The sequence below is a fragment of the Micropterus dolomieu genome, linkage group LG12 (genome assembly GCF_021292245.1).
Source record: "Micropterus dolomieu isolate WLL.071019.BEF.003 ecotype Adirondacks linkage group LG12, ASM2129224v1, whole genome shotgun sequence".
NCBI classification, from domain to species: Eukaryota; Metazoa; Chordata; class Actinopteri; order Centrarchiformes; family Centrarchidae; genus Micropterus; species Micropterus dolomieu.
In genome coordinates, this window is record NC_060161.1 from 22,299,531 (window position 1) to 22,323,501 (window position 23,971).

The 23,971-nt window shown below is 39.7% G+C and overlaps 2 protein-coding genes and 1 long non-coding RNA gene across 7 annotated transcripts; 1 reads left to right on the top strand and 2 right to left on the bottom strand.

The window, feature by feature from the left end:
* Positions 1 to 116: 116 nt before the first annotated feature.
* On the bottom strand, positions 117 to 8,406 carry slc16a13 (solute carrier family 16 member 13). 3 transcript variants are annotated; one of them, XM_046064369.1, is made up of 6 exons: positions 8,211 to 8,406; positions 6,199 to 6,444; positions 5,339 to 5,482; positions 3,990 to 4,246; positions 2,962 to 3,493; positions 117 to 1,743 (listed from the first exon to the last, which is right to left on the bottom strand). In XM_046064369.1, exons 2-6 carry the CDS (start codon positions 6,425 to 6,427, stop codon positions 1,517 to 1,519), a joined length of 1,389 nt encoding a protein of 462 aa, XP_045920325.1. In that variant the 5' UTR covers positions 6,428 to 6,444; positions 8,211 to 8,406; the 3' UTR covers positions 117 to 1,516. The 3 variants fall into 3 exon arrangements, with proteins under 3 accessions (XP_045920325.1, XP_045920326.1, XP_045920327.1); XM_046064370.1 differs by lacking the exon at positions 8,211 to 8,406 and adding an exon at positions 7,777 to 7,836; XM_046064371.1 differs by lacking the exon at positions 8,211 to 8,406 and adding an exon at positions 7,502 to 7,560.
* On the top strand, positions 7,994 to 9,846 carry LOC123980155. Its single transcript, XR_006827388.1, has 2 exons — positions 7,994 to 8,455; positions 9,768 to 9,846. It is a non-coding gene; the product is annotated as an uncharacterized LOC123980155 (long non-coding RNA).
* Positions 9,847 to 12,183: 2,337 nt separating this feature from the next.
* On the bottom strand, positions 12,184 to 16,851 carry LOC123980141. Of its 3 annotated transcripts, XM_046064392.1 has the most exons (5): positions 16,455 to 16,850; positions 15,589 to 15,783; positions 14,368 to 14,413; positions 13,637 to 13,763; positions 12,184 to 13,540 (listed from the first exon to the last, which is right to left on the bottom strand). In XM_046064392.1, the coding sequence occupies exons 1-5, from the start codon at positions 16,588 to 16,590 to the stop codon at positions 13,307 to 13,309; spliced, it is 738 nt and encodes a 245-aa protein (XP_045920348.1). In that variant the 5' UTR covers positions 16,591 to 16,850; the 3' UTR covers positions 12,184 to 13,306. The 3 variants fall into 3 exon arrangements, with proteins under 3 accessions (XP_045920348.1, XP_045920349.1, XP_045920350.1); XM_046064393.1 differs by lacking the exon at positions 14,368 to 14,413 and having other exon boundaries at positions 16,455 to 16,849; XM_046064394.1 differs by lacking the exons at positions 14,368 to 14,413; positions 15,589 to 15,783 and having other exon boundaries at positions 16,455 to 16,851.
* Between the last annotated feature and the right edge of the window lie 7,120 nt (positions 16,852 to 23,971).

Sequence of the window (23,971 nt, forward strand, 5' to 3'; positions counted from 1 at the left end):
AGAGGGCGCCATCATCTTGTGATGTTCGCAAAAAGTTTCTGGTCATCGGTGATATCACCACGGATAACGGTGCCTAATATGTTACAGGCAGACACACAAAAAACCCCAAAAGTAAATAATATAAAATGCTTTTTAATCAAGGAGGAGTATATCAAAATATCAATCTCATTTTAACTACAATAGTGTCAGGTCGCAGCCTGGATGTTTGCATATTAGGTTTAAGACTAGGGTGTTAAAGCTTTGAATCACAGACAGCAAGGAAAATCTAGTTAAGAAAAACTTTTTCAACAATTTTGCGAGCTCTGCTATTCAGTAGCTGCCAGTAACCACCACAGTGATCGTGTTGACTCCGTCCTACAAACCTGGTGTTCAATCAGCCAAACAACTGATTTACAGATTTGTTTATGGTTTACAAAAGTACAAAGTGCTCATGCGAGCTAATGCTTGTATGAACAGGAAAGGCAAGTAAGAAATAACAGTATTCCTGTCCAGCAACATAGTGATCTGATGGAAAGTGACAGTCCTGAGGCTGAAGGAGAGGTGCAGAAAGCAGTGCTGGTGTCTGCCGCTACATTAGTGTTGATGATGAATCAGTGTTAACAGCTAGCAGCACAGAGGGATGCTGCTAATCATTAAGACATTTAGTTTATTTCATTTGTAAATCTGCATCCACAAAGTAAACAGTAGTCTAACGAACAACGATAATTTGTTATTTTAAAGTTTTGGAATATCTGCCAATAAAGCACTGCTGAGGTACATATGACAAGTTCTGCTTCATTACCTGAGTGAGGCTCCTATCTTGTAAAGGGGCCCTAAAAAAATCTAGGTATTGTTAAGTTGGTATTGTCCTTACATGGTGTGCAAAATAAATATTCTATTTCATTTTAATTACCATACAGTACTGGACATACCACAGCAGGCAGTTTTGCTTGTTTGCTAGGTCTCTGTGTAAAAAACAAAAGTTGTCATCTGTAGCTGTAGTACCTACCTTTTTGGAGATGATGGTGCAAATAGCACACAATGCACTAACAGCATCAGATATGGGGCCAATAGTAAAATAAAAGTCAAGGATTAAACAAGTACGTGCAAAATTTAAATATGCTGGTGATTCTTACATCTCCACAATCAGATTCACACTTAAAATTCACATAAACAACCAAGACAATGTAAGACTTTCCCACAGAAACTTGATGACAATAATAACAATAAAAACAAAAAAAATCTTTTCCTTCACATTTCCTATATTGTGCATGTAAAGCAACCATACGTCTGAGTTTCCTTTTAGGCAGAAGGAACTGGCCTAGACATTAAACTGAGGTTACGATGGTAAACAGAGTGAGGAACTCACCGGCCCCTTCATCTTGGCCGAGTTGTTACAGTAAGCTTATATCTTCACTTTGGGTCTGAGTCTCTGAGGTATATATAGCACACACATGACGAGTATTAACAAGGCTCTCGGACCCTTCATTTCCACAGTCTTGCGGAATATTGAGCCCGGTTATTTCACCAGATCAGATCATTCAGCTCCTCTATGGTTCTTGTCAGAAGGTAAACTATTAATTTGTTCCAACTCTGAATGCGAACCCTTATTTTTGTCATCAAGAGAGCATCTTTGAGGAGACGGTGGGTCTGTGCAGGAGAAGAAGTGAGGCAGAGTGGCCATGGTCAAAGTACAGAGAATGACGAAACTGCCTGCCACCATGAAGGAAGCCGTGTAGTTTCCTGTGACGTCCTTTAGAAACCCTTGGGACATGGAAGACAGGAGAAAAGAGAAGAATATTCATACTAAAACACAGAAGACATGAACAAAAGAGCAATAAGATGTAGCATGAGATGTGTAAGTAATCCCCAAATTGAGAGTGAGATAATCAAAGAACAAGTGTGCAAACAATACTGACAAGAAACTGTGATGTTCGTTATGCTAAGGGAGAAACACATGTTGCAATGTACAGTATAGGCTACTAAAGGCCTGATTACATAATGGTGGTTTTACTCTGAAGTGATGATGTTGCAGAATCATGCGTTTATGCAATTAAAACATCCAAACAGAGAAGCTTCTAAGGTTTTATCACCGTGGCTGCTGATTGATACGACTAAGCTAGGAGTTTTTAAAGGGTCAGTTTAACTAAATTAAAAAGAAGAAGAAAAAGAACCTCTAGTGAGAAATATGTTTCTGGGTTGTTGACCGAGAGGGAAAAATGTGCAGAGGAACTGAAAATAACTTTTTCACAGGCCACATGTTCAAACACAGGTGTAATTAACACTATTAACTGCTGCTGGAGCAGAGCCATCCTTAATGTTATCAGCGTCGACATGTCTCCTGTGGCAAAGTCTGTGAATATTTGATTTATTTGGTAACTTAAAAGAAACAGGAGTGCTCTGATGCTAGCGAGGTTAGCGAGATTTATGATCTTTATGATCTATGTCACGAAAATGACATGTAAAGCACAAGATCGACTTTTCATGAGGTAGAAAAAGAAAAACTGCTGATGGTTAAGCAAACACATCAGTCATTTGCAAAACTGTTAAAGAACTGCTAGTCTTTATAAACCACAGACTCTCTGTCCAACATCTAACGTGAGACTGTATTACATTTACATGACAAATTACAAATAAATCTTTTGTAATTTGGGATTTCAGACCCTGTAAGGCATTCTGCTTTAACTATGTTGGCTATAATTTTTAGCTGTGTGGTAAGGTTGGCTGACCCGATTACTCAAACTAATGTTTGACTACGTTTAGCTTCAGTGTGTCAACTCGTTTGTTTATGGACTTATTTAGGTCACAGATAACAGGGAACAAGGTGCAAGAACTATATTCGGAGAAGAAACTGCAAACTTTGTACTATTTTCTGTGTACTGTTTTATAAATCCTGTCTTAACTTGTTGTACTGGATGCACAACCTCATTAACCCCTCTCTAACACTTCAGTCCCTCTAGCAAAATCCCAGTCTGCTCGTACCTGACAGAGGAGTCCCAAGCAGTCCCGCGCCGCTCTCAATGAGCTGCAGCAGCCCGAGGGCCCCCATCACTCGCTCCACACCCACAATCATGGGCACCACCGCAAAGACCAGAGAGGTCAGCGCCCCGGAGCAGAAGCCATAAAGGAGGCTGATCACAATCAATGCAGAGTAGGAGCCGGACAAGGAACTCACAGGCAGCAGCATGATGAACGCCCCTGCCAGTGTTATCCACACGCTCAGTAAATGAATCGTCCGAAAGTGACCCAGGTCTGAGAACCAGCCTGACGCTACGCGGCCAAAAATGTCTGATGCACCGGCGGCTGACATGACAAAAGCAGCTTGGTACTCCGAGAAGCCAGCTTGGCGGCTGTGGGCCACCAGGTGGAAATATGGCACGAAGTAGCCGACGTTAAGAAGAGTGATGGCCACGGTGTAGGTCATGTAAGGCCTTTCGAAGAGCAGTGACAGTTCCAGGTGGGAAGAGATGCGGTGCAGCAGTCCAGCACGTGATGACCTGCTCTCTGAATCCACCTGAGCGGAGGAGATGAAGGAGATCCTGAGCTTCAGCTGAAGTTAACATACATTACCTTCTATATAGTATGTTAATGTAAAGTCATATTTTTTTTACCAAACACGAGAATAATATCATGTCTGAAAGTAGAAAGACAGTCAGAGCATGAATAACTTAATGACAGGCGGTTTTATGTGAGGTATTTGAATCTAGCAGGCCTTTTTTAAAAAGGGATATGATTCTTTATAGACCTTTTTTTAAAGTTTCAGAGGAACTATTTCTTGGGTTCACACACCACATGGCTATAGTAATGTGACTGTGGGATTTTTAGGTTTTGGTTTGTGTCAGCAATGAGCAGCACTTGGTTAGTTAAATTCTCTGTGGGAAATGGTGCAGCTTCCCTTCGTACAGAACAACATATTATTTCAGGAATGATACTGTGGTCTGCTAAAACATTTTTTAGTGTGAAAGATGTATTATCATCAGCTCGTCCCAGCTCGTCTCAGCTCGTCCCACCTTTGCTGGTGCTTTAGAGCTTCGCCGTGGACAGATGAGAGCCCCGCAGGGCACAATGTTGAGGCTGAGGCCCCCCAGAATCAGAAGGGCCCCTCGCCACGTGTACATCTCCACCAGCAGCTGGAAGAGCGGGTTGAAAGCAAAGGAGGAGAGGCCGATGCTGGAGAACGCCAGTCCCAATGCCAGGGTGCGCCGGCGAGTGAAGTTAGCCAAGACTGTAGCTACCATGGGAGTGAATACCAGCCCCCAGCCCAAACCTGGAGGAGAGGGGAGGGAAGCTGTGAGAGGCCCCTTTATTCACCTGCAATAAACTACGGTAACAGTAATATACGTAGGGGAGACTGGGGTGATTTGAGCCTGTGGGGAAGTTCAGCCACCCCTTGCTTCTCGGCAACCACAGACAAAATTGGTCACGTGAATACACATTTTTGAAGAGTCCTCCATTTTACTCACCCTGTGGTGGAGGGAGGTCCATAGAATAAGTGATGAGCGCATTTAAGATCAGAAAACTTTTTTTTGCCATTCAAAGTGATTTTCTTACGTTCTAGGAGTCCTGATTCTTGTGTCTGAACAATTGCAGACAGATATGAGAAAATCTTACGCATGTGTTAGTGCTTTAGGAAGTTACAGTATGAGGCTATACTGTCAGCATGACGTTACCCTTAAACTGCGGGATGACTGAATTTTATTAAAATGGCAGGATGGGGTAATTTGAGCCAAAAGACCCTGGGGAAGTTGAGCCAGATATTTTGCTATAATTTTACATTGCATTCTTACGCATCACCGAAATGATGTGACATTGTGCATTTTAGACCAGAAACCATCATGTCATGCTTCTATAAATGGAAGACAGTTTGGACAGATCAGTGGTAGAGGTACAAAACTGGGAAGTTGATATATCAGGTGGCACGAGACGTGACGATAAACAGGATGACTTTAAAGCGATACATCAATATGAAACAACTAGGAGACAAAGCTGCAATGTTTCACTATCAAAGTGCAATTAAATGTTGGGATCTGGCGTTTGAGTTTGCACGATGAAATGACACTGATGTCCCGACCCCTATGTGGCTCAACTCATCCCCTCATATGGGGTAAGTTGAGCCACTTTTTATTGGAAAGCCATATTTTGAAAACATATTACTTTACATCTAAATTGATTATTCCCAGGGATGCACCACATCCTAAAATATATCGACATGTTTTAGTTGGAGACATTACTGTCGTGTCCTCACTTTAAAGACACATCAAGTAAAAACTGGCTCAACTTACCCCGCTCTCCCCTAAACAAAGATGCCCTGCTTTGCAAAGCATCTAAAAGTAAAGAGGTGATGTGTTCTACCTGTTACCTGAAATAACTCCCATAGTGAGGTAGAGGTGAACAAGACAGGTAGCCTGAGAGGCAAGTATGAGGCCGAGTCCAGCGAGACAGCCTCCTGTCATCACCACCAACCGGGCATCGTATGCATTACATAGTGCTGCACCTAGTGGACCTGCAAAACAAACAAACACACACACACACACACACACACACACACACACACACACACACACACACACACCCACACACACACACTGCAGTCAACCTGCCAACTACAGTGTGCTGTGAAAACACCTTTGTTTTTTTATCTTATGCTTTATTCTTTTTACTCAAACCAGAAAGGAACATGCTATCACCACAAAATCTCCATTTTAAACCCATAATGTACATGTACGTACAATTTTGTTTCCCCAGAAGTATCATTCAGGTTGTTAAACACATCTTATTCTACACATATAGATTCTGCATCAGCTTATTCCAGCACCTCATTGAAGCTATATAATGCTTTTTACTGGCTGCACAATTTCATCAAATTTAATTTTCTAGATGTCAACACCTTTCCCCCAAACTAAACTAACTAAAGTTTTAAATAATGTTCTGTGGACTTCAACAATGTTTGTCTGCACAGCATGAGTTTGTAATGAGTGACCCCGCCGCTGCTAGTTAAAGGGTTAATGAGTTGCAGCCCCCCTTTTTCAAAAACAACCTATAAAATGTCTCATAAATGAAAAGCCCTTGCATAAAATGTCTGTTTCTCTTTAGTAAAGATTTAATAAGAGGAGTAATACATGATCGTGTCTGTTTTATGTCAACAGATTAATCAATGATAAAAATTAGTTGAAGCCATAATAACAAACAGCCCCGTCCGCCTTTAACACAGTGACTCACTGAAGAACTGCTGTGCTGCAAGGCCTGTGGACGAGATCCAGGAGATGGCGTGAGCACTCTCATCAAAGTACCGGACAAACTCTACAAAGAAGATCCCGAAGCTACGCATCAGGCCGAAGACGAGGCTCGTGCTGACGAACAGGGCTCCGACCAGCACCCAGCCCCAGCCTCCATCCGGACCCTCGGCTTCATCGCTCTGGCTTTCTGCTTTGGCCTTGAGGCCGGTCATGTCTAACAGAGATTTATCTGCGAAAATACAATGAATGCAGGTCAGCGTGAAAGCAGAGTGAGGAGGGCAGATTAGAAGAGAAAGGAATTGATAGCACTTTCTTTTAGCGACAGTGCACAGCAGGTCTCAGAGCCCGTCTGTGGGTGTTAATAGCTGTAATGATTAACTTCCCACTGGCCAATAGATTACCTGGATGTGCCAGGTAAGTTTGACTAGGCAGCTTAACAAGTTGGCCATCGATTGAGAACAAGATGTAGGTGAGAGGTGAACTCTGACAATGGCTGCCGACAAGTGTTCATAGATCAGCTATGAATAAATAAATGCATGTTCAATAGCAGAAGACAACAACGCCTTTTCTTTTTCTGCTACAGTGCATAGACACAGTCTGCAGAGGTGACAGAAAATAAAAAAGTTTTTTTAGTGATGAGTGAAACTTTGAGGAAAACACATTTTTATCTCTTCACTACAGCAGCACTATGATCACGATCACGTTAGTACTATTTTTAAGGGAATAAGTACCGGAAGCACCGTTTGTGTTGCTGACAGTAACAAGCTGATCATATGATGCATCTTCTTTCACCACACAAAGAAATGTTGCTGCAGCAGGAACCACAAACAGCTGAAAGTAGGCTACTGAATTTCCTCTTCTGACAAAGTCTTCAGCTTCTGTGCCAACATGCTGCCATTATGGACTTTGTGTGATCTGCTATTACCAGAATATCTGGAAGAGTTTCCCTCTTAGGATTTCCTAAAAACTGTGCCTCCTCTTTGATGTGAGTGATCCTCCTGCTTTCTACATACACATACTTTGTTTTATTTGTCCTGCAGCTGCTCTCTGTTAAGCTTTACTGCAAAATATATATATATAAAATAAAAAATATAGCCTACTATTATTTGTGTGGCCAGTTCTTATGTCATATTACTATACTGTAGTATATAAAAGCAGACAATAATTCTGAATAATTGTGCTGCTGGTAGAGCAGTATTTTGCTCAATTTGTGAGTTGAGCTGAAAATAAGGCAAAAAGCAACAAGCAGTACAGCACTGATCCGTTCATAACCTCGTGCCACTCACTTCACTGCTGCAGGAATTACAGGAATTTGCTCACAGCTCTGTCTCAAACACACAAGCACTGAAAGAAAAATGAAAACTTACAGAAACAAACAATGGCTCAAAAACCTGATTTCATATTGGCGCGAAGACATTATGTGTGTCTCTGTTCTGCGTTTCCATATAGGACGGACATTAAAAACCATCAGCTTGCGTTTCAGTCCATAGCCTATGTATTAGATGAATGATCGTTTGCAATAAAGCCAAATCATTAACATGTATTGATTGTATGGTCCTACCTTATGGGCATCAGGGTCTAACGTTTTACACACGCACCCGTAGACACGTGCTGGTCCTCAGCTTCACTCCTTCACTCATTATTACATACACACAGCAATGAACTGGTAGGTAAGAACGACATGAACGCGCACTTCATCAGTGCACGCGGGCTCTCCAATCATAAATCCAGGCTTCACATGCGCGTGCGCACTGCTTGTCATGTTCTTGATGTTATAGTGAACATTTCTGCGGGGTTTGTTTTGTTTTTCCAGCTGTTGCTTGATAGGTCTTTGCTGTAGCGGTAGTAGTGAGGTTATGATAATGTTTATTGTAAAAATGAACCGTTTCATAACCCGTGACTGACTGAAATCGTTCAGCCTGAGAGACTCGCGTTGGAACAACAATGTCGCGGTTCACAGCACGAAAAGCTTCAGTTCGACTCGACACCACTCACCCTCGCGCTGTCAGCTTTCCCCGGAGCAGCACATGGTCCACAGTGTCCAGGTTCACTGTGGTAAACAGCAGACTGACAGCGAGACACGCCACCGGCTGGATCCAGTTCTCCACACTTCGAGTCCGTGAGGGCTTCTGGGCTGTCCCACTGTCAAATAGTCAAGCGCAGACTTTGCCGGAGGGAATAACCCGCAGTCCACAACGCTGTGACTCTTTAAAAATGTAATAACATGACTTGGCGTCAAGGTAACAATATGTCGCAAAGTGCTGTCCCTAAAACCATTTCGGGCCCTTGCAGCTCTTTTGTTATTTATCATCTTTATTTGAAAAAGAGAGCTACAATTTACAAGTGACATATAAAGATATACATAACAGTATACAAATATATATAAAACTCAAATAAAATTATATAAAGTTTTGCCAGGGGTAGAGGACCGTATCTTTTCCAGGGACGTGCACAGGAATTTTGAAGGGCAGTTGCTCTGACCTGAAAAAAGGCACTAAACACAGTATCCAAAATGTATTAACAATATAAATGTCACCAAAATACATATGAGAAAAAGAGTTCCTTATATTATTGTTTATTGTTTTTTTAATCATTATTATTATTTTTTTTTTCCTTTTTTTTTTTATTTGAAAATAAATAATCTAGATTGAATTGACAGATGGGGAAAACTCGCTTCTAATAAAATATTAAATAAAAAAACGCTTAGATTTCGGAAAAAAATACAATCCTTTTTTAACCTTTTGGCTTCCCGTACATTCAGTTGCGCTTCTAGCTCGTATTCACTTCTGTTGGTACTATCACGTATGGTAACTGGGCAAAACTACGCATGATTTGTTGTAGTATGATTGCATAAAGGAAGGAAACAGGAATTCCGGTAGGGAACAGAATCGACTGACGTGCAGGCAGCGCTGCAGCAGTGCAGCCACTTAAACAGAGTTTGCCCTTCCCCTACTGACTTTCACTTTCGGTGCCCGAATGGAAGTGAATGAGGCTTTGCGATCGCGATTATTTTTTTATTTTATTTTTTTTTCTCGGAAGGGCGAGTCGGAAGGGCAACTTGAGTCAGGAAAGGCAAACGGGCAGTTGCCCGGGCAACCAGAGCAACACCCCTGTGCACGTCCCTGTCTTTTACAATTTTAACTGCCTTTTTGTTGTTGGAACCAGAAATCAAATTGACATCATGCACAACCTCATGGAGCAAAAAAGTTAGGTTTTTTACTGCTGAATTACATTTATGAATGTGTAATTTTGCCATCAGAATTAATACATTTATTGTGAAGTACTTACACTTCTTTACTTTGACTTCCATAAAAGCAAAATACCACATTCTTGCAAATTAAAGCAAAATCTTTATAAATATGGTCAATGATGTATCTGCTGAAGTTTGGCCAAAATGTTCTGGTGTGTAAGCAATACCAAGAGTTACAAAACAGTTTCTTGGTGGTCTTCACAGAGAGAACAGTTTGTATTGATGTTATTTTAAATTTATGTAATGGTTAGCAGGGTAATATCTATGAATTATGACACTTCCTTCACCTTGTTTACTATCAGGTATCTGTGAGGAATCATCCAAACATCTTTCCAGCCAATGTCGTTTACAGACGGTTCCAATAAAACACAACATGTGGAATAGATACAATTTCTTTCTGAAACAAGGCACAAACGCTCTTATTATTTTTAGGAAGTTGAGAAAAACAGATTTTTACCAACTAGTGACTCAGCTACACAGGGAAGGGAGACAGAAGTAGGTGGAGGTCTCTAAAAGGCATTATTGTGCCCGAAGGAATGTGCACGTGGATAGTTTTACAGGGAATCTGTCCACATTGTAATTACAGTTCAAAATAAAGTTCAGACTGACAAAGAGAGAGAAAATATTGTGGGGAATAAAATTCCAAATTGAGACAAGGTTTTTAAGAAAATGTTAAGCCTAATTAATTAGTAGTATTGTTTAGTGTAATGAAGTCCAGAAGGGTTGAGCCCACCAGATTCATAATTATTCATAACCACACTTTTTTTTAATATAATGTGCACGATTTTCCAGATGAGCTGCGAGATAAGCCGAGATATCCCGTCACACTCTGTAAGTTTTTTTTTAATGATTGGAGAAACATTTAAAGGACATCTTGCTTTCTGATCTTTAGAGATAAGAAGTGGTTAGAATCAGAATCAGAAATACTTTATTGATCCAGAGAGGCAAGTCTTTAATTCTTTAATTACATGAATGGCGACAGATATCTAAAATTGTGGTATCGTCAGAGTTAGTTGCACTGACAGAAGCAAGTAAATAGGCAAAACTGTAAACATTTTTACAGACATCCGTTATTCTTGGGGTGTTACTCATGATTTTGGGAGATTGTGGGCAAACAGACAGTTTTTAACATCTACAGGCAAACCTATCGCTCGTCACAAACTGGTTGCTGAATTTCTTTATGCTGTACTGTTGCCTGAAATGATTGCTGGGTGTAAATGTGACGCCCAAATAATCTTGATCCTATCTCACAGGGGAATGCCAGAGCTGACCTGCAGCAAAGTAGACATTAATATCTCAATATACTGTTTTAACTGACCCGCCACGCACTACACAGCTTATTAGTAATTTATTACAATTATACTCCAAGAGCCAAACCATTCAGTGTGAGAATAATGCATTATTAATGCATTAAAAATACCTAAAAATCTGTAAAAAAAATAAAAAAGTATTTTACAACACACACATACAACTAAAAACTTTAATTTTGTTTACATTACAAAAATAAATTCCTGTACATTAAAAGGTCCAGCAGCATGTATCACATCTTGACCAAAACACCTTCAAATAAAATAAAATCAGTAAAATGATGACATATGATCAGTATTACTGAAAAGAACACTATACACATCCCATCATTAATGTTACCCATGGGGGTCCCTCATATAGTTCGGACTCTGGGCCCGGCTCAGATAACCTCATGGCAAGCCATCCCACTTCTGACATCATATGTGGCCAAAGGCGAGAGCAGTCAGCCTGCCCAGATTCAAACACAGCTCTACAGGGTACCAAACATGTGACTTTGACGCTAACGCCAAAGAGCCAGGCTCGTTGGTATGGCAGTCCAAGCGCTGAAACTGAAAAATGTCACAATCCTTATCCTTGGAGTGGAGGGTCAGTTATCTTTGAGTAGGACTCGTTGCATTTTCTGTGACTGCAGACAGTGTGGGATTTGGAAACTGCTTTATCACACAGCATCTGTGGAAGGGAAAACGAAATGTTTTGTCTATATCAAAGCAATATTACCTCTAATTAACTAACAACCATTGTCAGATTTTTTATTTTGTTGCTGAAACACAATATGACATCATGTCTAACTGTTCTGATAATGCTAACCGTTTAGGTTCAGGTGAAATGGTTTTCCACAAGGGACCCCTCCCAGTTAATGCTCAGTTCTTCCATTAAAACATGATCAAAAACATTAAATAAACACTACTGTGCATTCAAGCAAAAAGGAGCTGTACATGATAAAATGTTATTAAACAGGTACAACAAATAACACAAACATTCAGATTTGCTTAACAACTGTGCTGTCTACATGTCATTCCACATTAACACAGCAGTCAATTTGTTAATTACAAAAGTAGCCAATTACTTAATGCATAACAATATTTTAAATAAAATTATTGTTTCACAAGAATATTTGTTTATTTAGTCTGACCCCGCTGACATGTAGTGAGAGCAAGAACAGCGATCGTGTGCAGGAGCCAGACATACCTATGAGCACATCGAGCTTGTGAGGGTCCAGCTGGTCCTTTGAGGTTTTCGGGGCCTCTAAGCCCTCTGAGTGAGGCAACGATCCCAGGATGCTCCAAAAGAAAAGAAATGCAGTTGCAAATGAGATGTAATAAATATTCAGTTAGGCCAGTACTTCCACCTAGTTTAGTTCTTCATTTACGTATCATTATAAACACTGTAATTCTATTCTTATAGCAAATCTTTATTATTATTATTTATTTAATTTTCTTGAGCTAAGGCAGGAAATTTCAACTCTGGGTTTAGCATTAAGTTGGTTAAAGTTGGCAAAGGGTAGGTTCAACTTTTAAAAAATTATTTACAATTTATTACAGAATCTATGACCATACAAAGAGCAGTAGTCTATTTTACATAACATCACATGCTATTATATCATGTGGTCAGGCATTGCAGTACACAAAAACATTATTTCAAGCGCGTCTTAAAACAATTCTCACTCGACTGTCACAGGTGTCGAATTTTGCATGCCTGCCGACAATTGTATGAAAATGCATTAAAGTTCTGCTTTTAAACGCTATACTATTCTTTGTGGGGTTCATCGATAGTGATAAATGATCAGTATATATTTTATGAACGTTAAGAATCGTTAATATATTATTACACTTAGTAAAAGTACTATTTCTTGAGATTCAGCAAAAACATGTGGCGTTAACCGCGTTCAAACAGCAACGTGTCCTAAAAGGACCTTAAGAAGTGAATTGCATTATTTGGCAAAACAGATTTTGTAGGCTACCTGCCGAAATTTGCATCCACCTCTTCTCAGTATAACAGAGAGAGGTGTATGCAAATTCACGACAGGCATGCAGAATTCAGCACACCTGCACTGCAAAACGTCACTAGACCTTGTGGAAGCAAGGCCTGAACATTGTTATAAACTCACAGTAAAGCTCACACAGTCTACCGGAGGTAGATTGTGTCTGACAGTGCTGTTTTTATTCTCCTATCTATCAAGTCGGCGAAAGTCAGCCAGTTATCTCGAATACACCTGTTGACTACCAGTTATATAGCGTGCTAACTTTGACAGCTGTTTCGCAAAGTTAACTTAGCTCTCCTTAGCTAGGCGCCTTACATGCTTGCTAATAACTGTTTTGAAGATGGGTCTCCGACATTGACAGCGTTGTGTTTGACAGATTTATGCAGCGGTGTTAATGATACCAACCATTCAATTCACAGACGGGTCTGTTGTCTGTGTTTGCGAGAGAGCGAGACTGACCGAGAGAGAGGATGTGCGGAGCGAATATGCGCTGCGCTGCAATCAAGAACAATTTTAAAATGGGTCGCCAAATTTACTTGGGTGGCTGTTAATCTACCTGGGCGGCCCGCCCAAGTAAAGCCTATGTGTGGGAAACACTGTGCACAGTTTATTCAATAGAGGTTGAGCAGGGGGGTCGGGGGGTCGAGGAAGAGGCTCCCTTCCTGCTCCTGTGCTGAGGGAAGCACAAGGTGGCTGCTGGCGGACTGGGAACAGGGGAAAGACCAGGCTGCCGGCGGAACAGAGAGTTTTCTGGCTGACTGCTTGCTGAGGCTCGACGGAGGTTTTCTGAGGCAGAGAGAGACACAGGTTAGACCGATGCAAAACAATTCTTCGAAAGACAAAAAAGAGATTTCAGGGGTGGCTGGGGCTGACACTACGTACGAGTGAATATTCAACAATCCGGCGGGGACTGGATATTTGAGTCTCCCTCTTAAGCCGTGGCTGATTACGGAACACGGAGCCTCGGGTGAGAGCAGAGCCCGCAGCAGACGCGCCCCCAGCTCCCAGACTAGAGAGAGAGAGAGAGCCAAGCAGAGACAGACAAAAACACAACACGCTCACAACACACTCCAGACATATAACATCCACAACACTCACACCAAGCTCACAGCTGGGGCCTCGTGACATTATCAGCTAAACTTTAGAATGAATTTATACAAAAATGACAATTGTGGTGTCTTTACAGACTATATGGGCAGGAATAATGATGACAGTGACCAATAACTTCCTGTAAACATGGACATGTGAGTATTAAGGTAGACTTTAAAAATGTGGACCTTTAGCACACAGACAGCAACATATTAGTTGCATTGATTACTCTGTTAAAGACCTCACTGGTAATTTTAACAGTGCAAAAGCAGAATTGAGGGCTCATACAAACACATTCACAGGCCTGCCTTGTTAAAATCTCATGCATCAAATTCCAGCAACAGGTTACTGAGATTGTATATTATCGAAATTTTAGCAACGTCAAAAACTGCCTTACAGCAAAAAGCAGTGCATTACTGTAACGTTAATTGCGTTACTTTTGTAACACGTTACTCCCAACACTGTTTATAAGGCAGTCTAAAGTTGCTAACAATAATAATAATAATAAAGAAAGACAGTCTCACAGTCTGTCCTCTCCTGCTTGTCCTTGCCAGGCACGCCTCTTTAGCTCTTGTCAGTAAAGTAAAACAAAGGAAACCTGAGAAACAAAATTACTTCTGGCCAAAACAGCTTCCCCCTCAACAACAGTTAACACATTAACTTTCGTGAAACGGACTTTCACGCTGTGTGATTGGGTCGTCGATTTGAAAACCTTGATTCTGATTGGTCCAATTGAATGCACTGCGCACAAGTATTCGCCTGAGCTATTTATTAAAAAACTTTTAATTGCCATCACAGTAACCTTTCATGGATAAACTGATAGTCAATTTGGCAGGCCCTTCTCTAGGTCAGTCCCAAAATAACACTGAACAACGATGACACTGAAGTGTCTTGCACCAGAAAAGTGGTTTAATATCCAACAAATTCACAAAAATTATATTTAATAAAATATATATTTAAATTTAAGGACTAAAACAATAAAACATTTGACCTACAAACATAATGACATTTATTTAGGTCTTTCTGAGTCTGATATGCCATGAGCCCACAGAAAATGGTTCAGTTTAATACTGAGGCCTGGCAAGTCTACTAACTGCAAACAGAGCAAAGGGTATTACATTTACATTTACTCATTTGGCAGACGCATTTATCCAAAGCAACTTATTTGAGAAACAACATACAGGCATCAACACAGCATCAAATACAGCAAGAGATCATACTAGTAGGAGCAGTTATATATATAATTTTTTTTTTAACAGACAAACTGGTACAGTTGTATGTTTACCATGAATACTAAAATAAGTGATGTCAAACAATTAATGTTTTCACACGCAACACAAACATCTTTTTTACACAATTTTATAATTGTGTCTCAATAATAACACAACTTCTACTGGCAGCTTCTCAGTCAGCGCATATCATCAGCAGTGGTGTTGTGTACATAATATATTTACTCGAGTGCTGCACTTCAGTACAAGATACTATTTTAATGGCAACTTTATAGGCCTACTACATCTCAGAGACAAATATTATACTTTTACTCCACTACATTTTTTGACAACTTTAATTATTTACTTTTCAGATTACAATTTTTCACACTCTTCTAGTCCATAACACCAGAGTGGACTTGAGCTAACTCTTGGGGGCACTTGGGAGCAGCTGAAGTGCAACTTGTGTTATTATAATGTGTCCCAGTAGGAAATGTATACAGAGTAGGTTTTAAAAAAAAGAGAGCTTTTCCATACTTCGGTTTTTGCCGTCTTTGTCACCCATTCCACCATCTCCCTTCCCGGGATACGTCCCTCCCCCTGGGTAGGATCTCATCATGTAAATGACTGATGTGTGTTGGATTCCATATTCAGACAGCAGAGAGTCGTCATCCAATATTTTATTACAGAAGATCAGTCGGACGTTGGTTGATAAGATATCTGGAACGTATACTGGGACATTTTTGGTTTGGTGGTCAGTATGTCATAAAAAATATGTTATTATATATAGAAATGGGGACAATTTCATAATCTTATAATCTGACAAAGATAATTTATGTCAAATATAATGAAATCAAGTCATTTTGAGGCAGAATCTACCTTTCAGTAAATACGTAATAAGATGTAATCCCTTTCTGGCAAGTGGAAAACTGCATTACATGGGTTGCATTTAAAGGTATTTTAAGAGGTAAAATGGACTGGATTAGCTGGTACACAGTCAAATAATGTAGAGGATAATTGCAAAAGAGAACAGGTCTTTATATATAACTCACCAGTAAGTCATGTTTATTATAGGCTCACTATAATCATGTAAATGTCAGGCCTGGTTATGCTATAAACTGCAAACACTAATTTGGCCACAACTGTGATTATTCCGTTAAAAGAAACATTAAAGTATCACAAAGACATAGGCTACCTTTACTAATAAAGATTTCAGGTCTGTAAACACCCCATACAGTCTATGATTAACACACAGTTAAAAAAGGGGACATGTATGGGGACAGCTCCAGACGGGGACAGGCCAACAACACCGGGGACTGAATGATTTAGCTACGCATTATAACCTCTAAGTGTTAGGTGGCGATTTCAAATGTCACATGTAGGCTAATATTCAAAAAGTTTACCAGAGAAATCGGTCTGCTGTATTATCTTCTCCTTCAGCTGCCGCCCTGTGATGCTCTTAATCTGCTCCTTAGTGTCGCACAGGTTGATGACCTTCTGCTCCCCGCGGAATCCACAGATGAGGATTTGCACGACCATGTTCGTCCTGTTAGTCTGTCTGGGGGCTTCTGCCGCGCGCTACACTGGTAGCAGATTAAACTGTTGAGCTGAAAAATACTTTCACTTTCCTCCTTTAAATGAAAGAAATGTAACCCTGTTTTCTGCAGTTGTAGTGTTTTCCTGTCCCTCTGGCCGGAGAACAATAAGCGGTTACAACTTTCTTCTTGTACAATCTTCTTCAATTTAACACCAACACGTTAATAAAGTTATCTCGATTCTCTATTTCTTCTTCTTCTTCTTCTTCTTCTTTGAGGTTTTATGGCGGTTGGCATCCAAAACATAGGCGGAAATCACGGGGGGGACGGGGGGTCGGGTCCCCCCCTATCTGAGGGGTGTCCCCTCCCTTAAAAACCGTCAAATAATATAATGATATATATTTAAAATAATAAATAGTAAAACAATACAAACGCTAACAGGGCAATTAAAGTGCGTTTTAAGTTAAAGTAATTTTTTTTGAGTCCCCCCTCCCTTGCCTGACAGTGGTTTGGTCCACTGCCTGCTTTCCCTCTCAGCAAACCGGTGGCAGAAAACTAGTTCAAATCAGTCAGTAGTTGTGGAGCTCCAGTAATGTTAAATAGGCTGGCAGGGCTGTTTTATGCATTTTAAACATGATAACCGAATATTTTTCCATGAGCCCACTCTGTTATTATAATATTGCCTATCTTATCTGGTAACGTTAGCTTGTTTAACAGCTTATTGGACTGGAACTCATCTTCTACAGCAAGAGATGCGCAGATTGATCAGAAAACTGTATTCACACTATTTGGAGGTGATAGTTAAGGTTACTAGAGTGTCAAGTCAGGGTGTTCCTGATCGCTAATTTAGAGTTTGGAGTAGTTGTGCGTTCAATTTACCTCGGAAGTCGGAGGTCAGAGCTAGGAATGATGTCACAGCCCAGTTGATGTCCCAGTTAACAAGTTGGAAAACCTCGCTCGGCCAGCCATTGGGTACAAATAGCCAGGTTAGCTATTGTTTCGCCGGGTGATAAAATAAATGCTTTGCGCGGTATTTACTCCTACTAAACACTTTAGCAACACGTCCACAGACAGCAGCTGGACAGCACTTTGTGTACGAACATTTATATGAGTACAGTACACAGAAATACTAATAAACAGTATAAACTACAGCTTTCACTAACCGTTGATACCCAGAAAGCCATCTTGGATCACGAAGTCGGGGTAGTGCGGTTCTCCTGAATTCCCAAGTAGAAAATCCGTCTTAAGGGGCGTTCCCTTTGAAATTTTGAACTTTGAAATGGAACGCACCATAAGTTATAACATGTATGATGGGTGTTATTAATTCCTTTTTCAGGGTTTTGTCTTCTATACTGTGTTTTATATATATATATATATATATATATGTATATGTGTGTATACTGTATATATGTATGTATATATGTATACTAGGGCTGAACGATTAATTACATTTGCAATATTATCGCATGATATGATAAAACAAGATTTTCTAATGCAAAGGCTATGATTGCACTCTGGTCACATGACACGCGAGAGTAAAGCAGTATGCAGATGAAACATCAACTTCGCACGTTATGCTGTTGTAGTGTACCTACTTGGGCTACTGTTAATAAAATTATGAATATTAATATTTGAAATATTAATATTCATATACTCCACTTTCCAGGGGCACCACCTAAAGATTTGCTGTCCGCTCAAGGCTTTAGGGACCTTGAGTATAGCCAAATAATTGCACAAATTTCTGGTAATTTGTTAGTAATCAATGATTCAAATATGCAAAATCGTTGAGTTAATCAATCAGTCAGTCTCAAATCTAAGGGTGAATCCTCTGTACAGGGACCGAGGACGCTAAACAGTACACACACAAAGTACTCAAGGTGAAATTTATTGACTAACTAAAGGGAATACAACACTGTGAGTAAATATGGGAATATTACAAGAATAACAGTCGAACATGGAACAAATCAGGATGTAATGAACAGAATATGCAGTAAGACCAAAATCAGGATAATAGGCATAATGGAATATCAGTTTGGTGTTGTGGAGGGAGAGTAATTCTAAGGGAGTGAGGGAACGAAAGATCGTGAGTTATGTTGCAAATGGATTTTAACTAAACTAGGGATTCCTAAACTAAGTATTAGGACCAACTACAGGTCACCAACCAGTCACAGAATGCAGTTTGTTTAAGCCTTACTTTTGACGTTTCCCCCCTCGGTGATCAAGGCTCACAGTCGGCTGGCTCGTGCTGTGATCAGGCCTTCGGGTGCTTGGCACACGACCTGACTCCTCGAGCAAGTTTTAACCAATGGATTGTCCAGAGTCCTCGATTGACTGGAGGTTGTGGGAAAGACGCTCGCAGTAATGGGCCGTCCGCCCTGGCTTGGCGCTCTGAGTTCGGTTGGTGTCGCTAAAACTCAGTGGAACACACTCCAACTCTGTCGTTGGAGCAGCGGTTTAGTTTAACCCGAGATGAGGATTGAAAGAACTTTCCGGGTTTCTGAGTCAAAAGTTGCTTAAAACAACAAAATCAAAGAAGACACATACATTCCGTAGGTTCGCGAAGCCCAGGGAATATAGGCTAGTTGACATTGCCGAGTTTAACAAAGTCTGGGGAAAGTTTCTTCCCAGGCAGCTCCAAACAAATAGTCAAAATCAAATCTCCCGCTAAGGAAAAGGGGATTCAGAAATACAGAGCTTTCTCAGGTCGTCTGGATGGAAGTTAAAAGTACGGGAAAAAAAGATCAGAATTACAAGAAAGTTACAAGTTTTAAGAGAGCGTAATTACAAGAGAGTGAGTTCCTTTTTTAAAACTGTACTTTTACTCTTTACTCCAGTATTTTCTTTAGGCCAGTAATCTACTCTTTCATTACATTTTCCATTTATACCTTCATAATTTAACCAGTCTGTAATCTGCATTTTGCTTCATCAGCCGAAATGATCCAGTCCAGAGTTACGCAGGAGAGTGCCTGGTATCGGGCGCTTGTCACAGTCACAGAGCTGGACAGATGCAAATCAGGCAAAAATCTTTTTCTGTTTGAGGATATTGTAATAATATAACTGAAATCCAGTGAGCGCACACCATGGCACTGCTGGCCTTGTTGGAAAGCTGCCTGCATCGCTCTTTAACAAGCCTGTAAAATAAATACTTTCACTTAACATTAACGCTTTTAAAAGCGTCTTCAGAGCAAACATAGACTTCACACTGTAACATCTGAGTTAGATGATCACTAGATTGATTCTGATATATTAACAGTATCCTGTTGTTGAAAAGAGCATCACTTTCTGGTGATGGACATTAGCCTGTTTATTTTATATTGGTTACTATTTGTTTTGTAGCGAAGTCCGACGGTGAGTCCATAAACAGAATGTCGCGCTGAAACTAATCTTGGCTTTCACTCAGCAGCTACCAGCTGTTATTTATTCAGGAAACTATCATTTTTTAGATGCGCAGAGAGAGAAAATATTGTGAATAAAACAGTCCTGTTGGGCTTTACGCATGACGCACAGCTTCCTCTGTATATAGTTTTACCTGCTTCAGCAACAAGTTGCTCCATGTTACTGCCACAATAATTATTTGTGTTATAAAGACTATTTAGATGCTTTAGGAATAATCAGATTGTATTGGCTTCCTGTGCTACTGCAAAGCAAGTGGTTTGGTTGGCTACATGTTCATAATAAAAGATACAGGCAACAACAGTCGACTGGGCAGCAAGTTTGATATTTTAAAGTGATCTTATCAATACCTTCATGGAAATTTAAAAAGGAAAATAATTGTATTGAACAGAAATAGCTAAAGATAAATCAGCAAAGCAAATTGCATTCCCTAGAAATAACCATGTTGCAGCTGTTTCAAACCTGATGAACAGCAGATAAAATATATTATACTTTTTCTTGAGTAAAGATATTGAGCACTCTACCCGCCACTGGCCAGCGGCACCAGTACTAGCGCTGACATGGTGAACATGAGACAGACAGCAGAGATGAGGGCAATAGTAGAACAGAGTCAAAGCCAGCACAGCCCAAAGCACCAGTTTATGGTGAGATTGATGATGATACGGCTTCTTTAGTTATCTACTCAAGGGCTCAGCTGAAGTGATTACTTTTCTTTAGGAGTGTTGGGCCCCGTGTCCACCAAAGTGTTTTTTGCCAGCTGAAAAAGAAAGATATCGGGAAAATCCCGGCTTAATCCGCTATCTTGGTTTTGTGAAACAGCCCTCAGGGGCGAGTTCAATCTCAAAACGTTTTGCACCGGTTAGCAACGTTTTCAGATTGAACGGCATGTTTCCTTGAAACGTTGCGCAACGTTCTGCAACAGGCTTCCAGGTATGTTTTCTCCCGTTTGTTGGGCGTGTCTTAGGTGTTATCCAATCAGCTGCCACAAGTTTGTATACACAACAATGTTAGAAAAGCAAGAAAATGCAGTGCGCTTGCGTACACAGCAGGGTGTTCAAGGCACCACCGTTTCTGTTGAAAAAAACGTTTTGCTATGTTTTGTCGGCGCTGAACTGGCTCCTGGGTTTACCCTGCTTGAACAAGGAGCTGCTCCTGTGTTACTGCCACAATAAGTCTTTGCGTTGTAAAGATTATTTAGATGCTTTAGGCAAAGCAAGTGGTTTTGTTGGCTACACTTCCATAATAAAAGATACAGCAACAATAGTGGCTGGGCAGCAAGTGTGATATTTTAAAGTGATCTTATCAATACCTGCATGTAGATTTTTACATTTTACATTTACTCATTTGGCAGACGCTTTTATCCAAAGCGACTTACATTTGAGGAACAACATACAAGCATAAACAGAGCATCAATTACAGATCTACAACTAGATTTAAAAAGGAAAATAACAACCAGCAAAGCAAATTGTATTCCCTAGAAATAACCTGTTGCACAGCTGTTTCAGCAGATTAAATATATTATTAAAGATATTATAAATGCTCCCAAGCTTTTCTTCTGATACAGATAAACCATGCTCCAACTGTTGTTTGACCAGTATTTATTAGTTCCTTCTCATAAATAATCTTCTTTTGACCAGCACACACTGTGAAAAATTGAAATAAAATAATTACAAACACAATCACCTTCAGTATGAAATATAAGATAAACAGAAATATTATCAGTTTAAAATAAAATACTGCACAGAAAATTAGGAGCTGTTACAATCCTCTAATGTCGCAATATAGTCTTCTCAAACTCTCTTTTCTTCTTTTTAGCTTCTGATAGCAGCTTTACAATCAATTTTTCTTGATTGATCATGTGAGCCCAGCATGCGGTTCATTTAGTGTAATTCATATGTTAAACAGTAGGTGTCACTATTACTCAAGAGCAACCATATTACACTAGAGAAAGCATAATACCATAATTCTACACAGCTACATACATTATACTTGAGTAGGTTTGTCTTTTTTTCGTTTAATTGAGTGAATTCTTTATTGGAGTACCTTTTCTTGAGTAAAGATTTTGAGTAGCTACTCTACCTGCCACTGGCCAGCGGGTCCACTACTAGGGCTGACATGGTGAACATGAGACAGACAGCAGAAGGGGGTAAATAGCACAACAGAGTCAAAGCCAGCACAGTCCAAAGCACCAGTTTATGGTAATCATGATGATGATGAAATGGTTTATTTATTAATTAGGGCTCTGCTGAGGTGATTTCAGAGTTAAAGAGGTGTTTCTAGTTTTGAAAATGTTGTGCTGCCTTTCTTAGCATGCAATGTCTCCACCTGGTGGTGGCTGTGGTTTAGGCCACTGGGAGTTTTGATTTGGGTGTGGACCCTTTGGTTTTTCTAGCTAGCCAGCCAGTAGTGATGTGCGATGCCACTTAATTCCTATCCGATCCAATACCAAGTAATACCCAGGCTGGTATTGCCGATACCGATACCAATACCAATACTTTTAACATATTTTTTTTCTAGTTTAATGGGACTTCCCTCTCCTGTTTCTGTATTTATGAGAGAAATAAGGAGTAGGCTGTAGCCTTACCATTTCAAAATAATAACTGCATAATGACAAGACATCAAACTACTGTTATATACTGTAATTGTAATAAAAATATCTTGCTTAGAACTGACGCTTCATAACATCATCATATCATTTTGACTTAATCTCAGATGTTTAGCGAAGTTTGCAGTGTTGCCAAACTTTCACTGACAGCCCACATTCAGCCCTGTTTTAGCCTAGACGTCTGTGCTCTCTTTAGACATCTATTAACCGTGAAATTGCTTGCTGGGATACATCTAATAGACATTGAAAATGGGTCTAGGCTTAAACAAGGCTGAATTTGTCAATGAAAGTTTAGTAGACATCTAACAATTGCTCAAGAATTGACTGTTCATCAAATAAACAGCTTTTGAATGACTACATATAAACACCCAATAGACAACAAAATAATGGCTAAATGAGTAATAAATGGCAATCCATCCAAACAAATTAAATATAAAGATTTTATTAAGGAAAAGAACACTTTTAATGTTGACAACTTAAAATAATACCACATGATAAAAATATGGGATAGGACTTAGTATCAAAATAAAATATTACAAATACAATACAATTATAAAGATTATAATAAATCACTGTTATCCCACTAGTGTCTGACCACTATCATTACATGATTTGAAATTATCATTCTATTAAAAGTAATAGTAACAGATTTTATTTTCATTTATAACCTATTTTTAGTTTTTTTACTCAGTGGAGCTACAGTTGCCATCTAGCTGTTGAGAATCATAATTGCATTTTACCTTAAATCAGAATCAGAAAGAGCTTTATTGCCATATTGTTTTTACACATACAAGGAATTTGCTTTGGTGATAAAGTGCTACACGTAAACAAACATACAGACACATACAGAAATATTTAAAAATTGGAATAAACAGATGCAAGATATATGAGAATGATAATAAAATAGAGGACTTTCCCAGCTTCACGTGCTGCTTCCTGTCCGTGAGGAAGTCAGTGATCCACCTGCAGGTGGAGTCAGGCACGTTCAACTGAGAGAGCTTGTCCTGCAGCAGAGCCGGGATGATGGTGTTAAAAGCAGAGCTGAAATCCAAATAAAATAAAATAAAATAAAAGAGTCGAATAATATAATTTTTAAAATGTATGAATGTTTTGTATGACAGCAAAAATAAGGCTAATTTAAATGTTTCAAGTGTTTACTTTGATGATATGATGTCATGCACCTCACAAGCTCAATGGGCGAAAACTACATGTAACCAATTTTAACACTATTATGGCTGTACTCATCGCTGGTCTGAATTAGGACTATTCTAGACAAGCCATTAAAGTTACAATTGATTGCCTTGTTTTCCCTATGTGGGCTAAAAGCAGACTACAAGTAACCCATCCAATACAGAGCTAAATCGTGCTTTTACATCGACCATGTCAA

Excerpts from the sequence above, each read along its gene's own strand:
- slc16a13 (XM_046064369.1), bottom strand. The coding sequence starts at position 6,427 with ATGACCGGCCTCAAGGCCAAAGCAGAAAGCCAGAGCGATGAAGCCGAG. Across the intron at positions 5,483-6,198 it reads TGCAGCACAGCAGTTCTTCA|GTCCACTAGGTGCAGCACTA; the intron begins GTGAGTCACTGT and ends TTTGTTTTGCAG. Across the intron at positions 3,494-3,989 it reads GCTCTAAAGCACCAGCAAAG|GTGGATTCAGAGAGCAGGTC; the intron begins GTGGGACGAGCT and ends TCCTCCGCTCAG.
- LOC123980141 (XM_046064392.1), bottom strand. The coding sequence starts at position 16,590 with ATGGTCGTGCAAATCCTCATCTGTGGATTCCGCGGGGAGCAGAAGGTC. Across the intron at positions 13,764-14,367 it reads CAAGCAGGAGAGGACAGACT|TCTGGGAGCTGGGGGCGCGT; the intron begins GTGAGACTGTCT and ends CTCTCTCTCTAG. Across the intron at positions 13,541-13,636 it reads GGATTGTTGAATATTCACTC|AAAACCTCCGTCGAGCCTCA; the intron begins GTACGTAGTGTC and ends TCTCTGCCTCAG.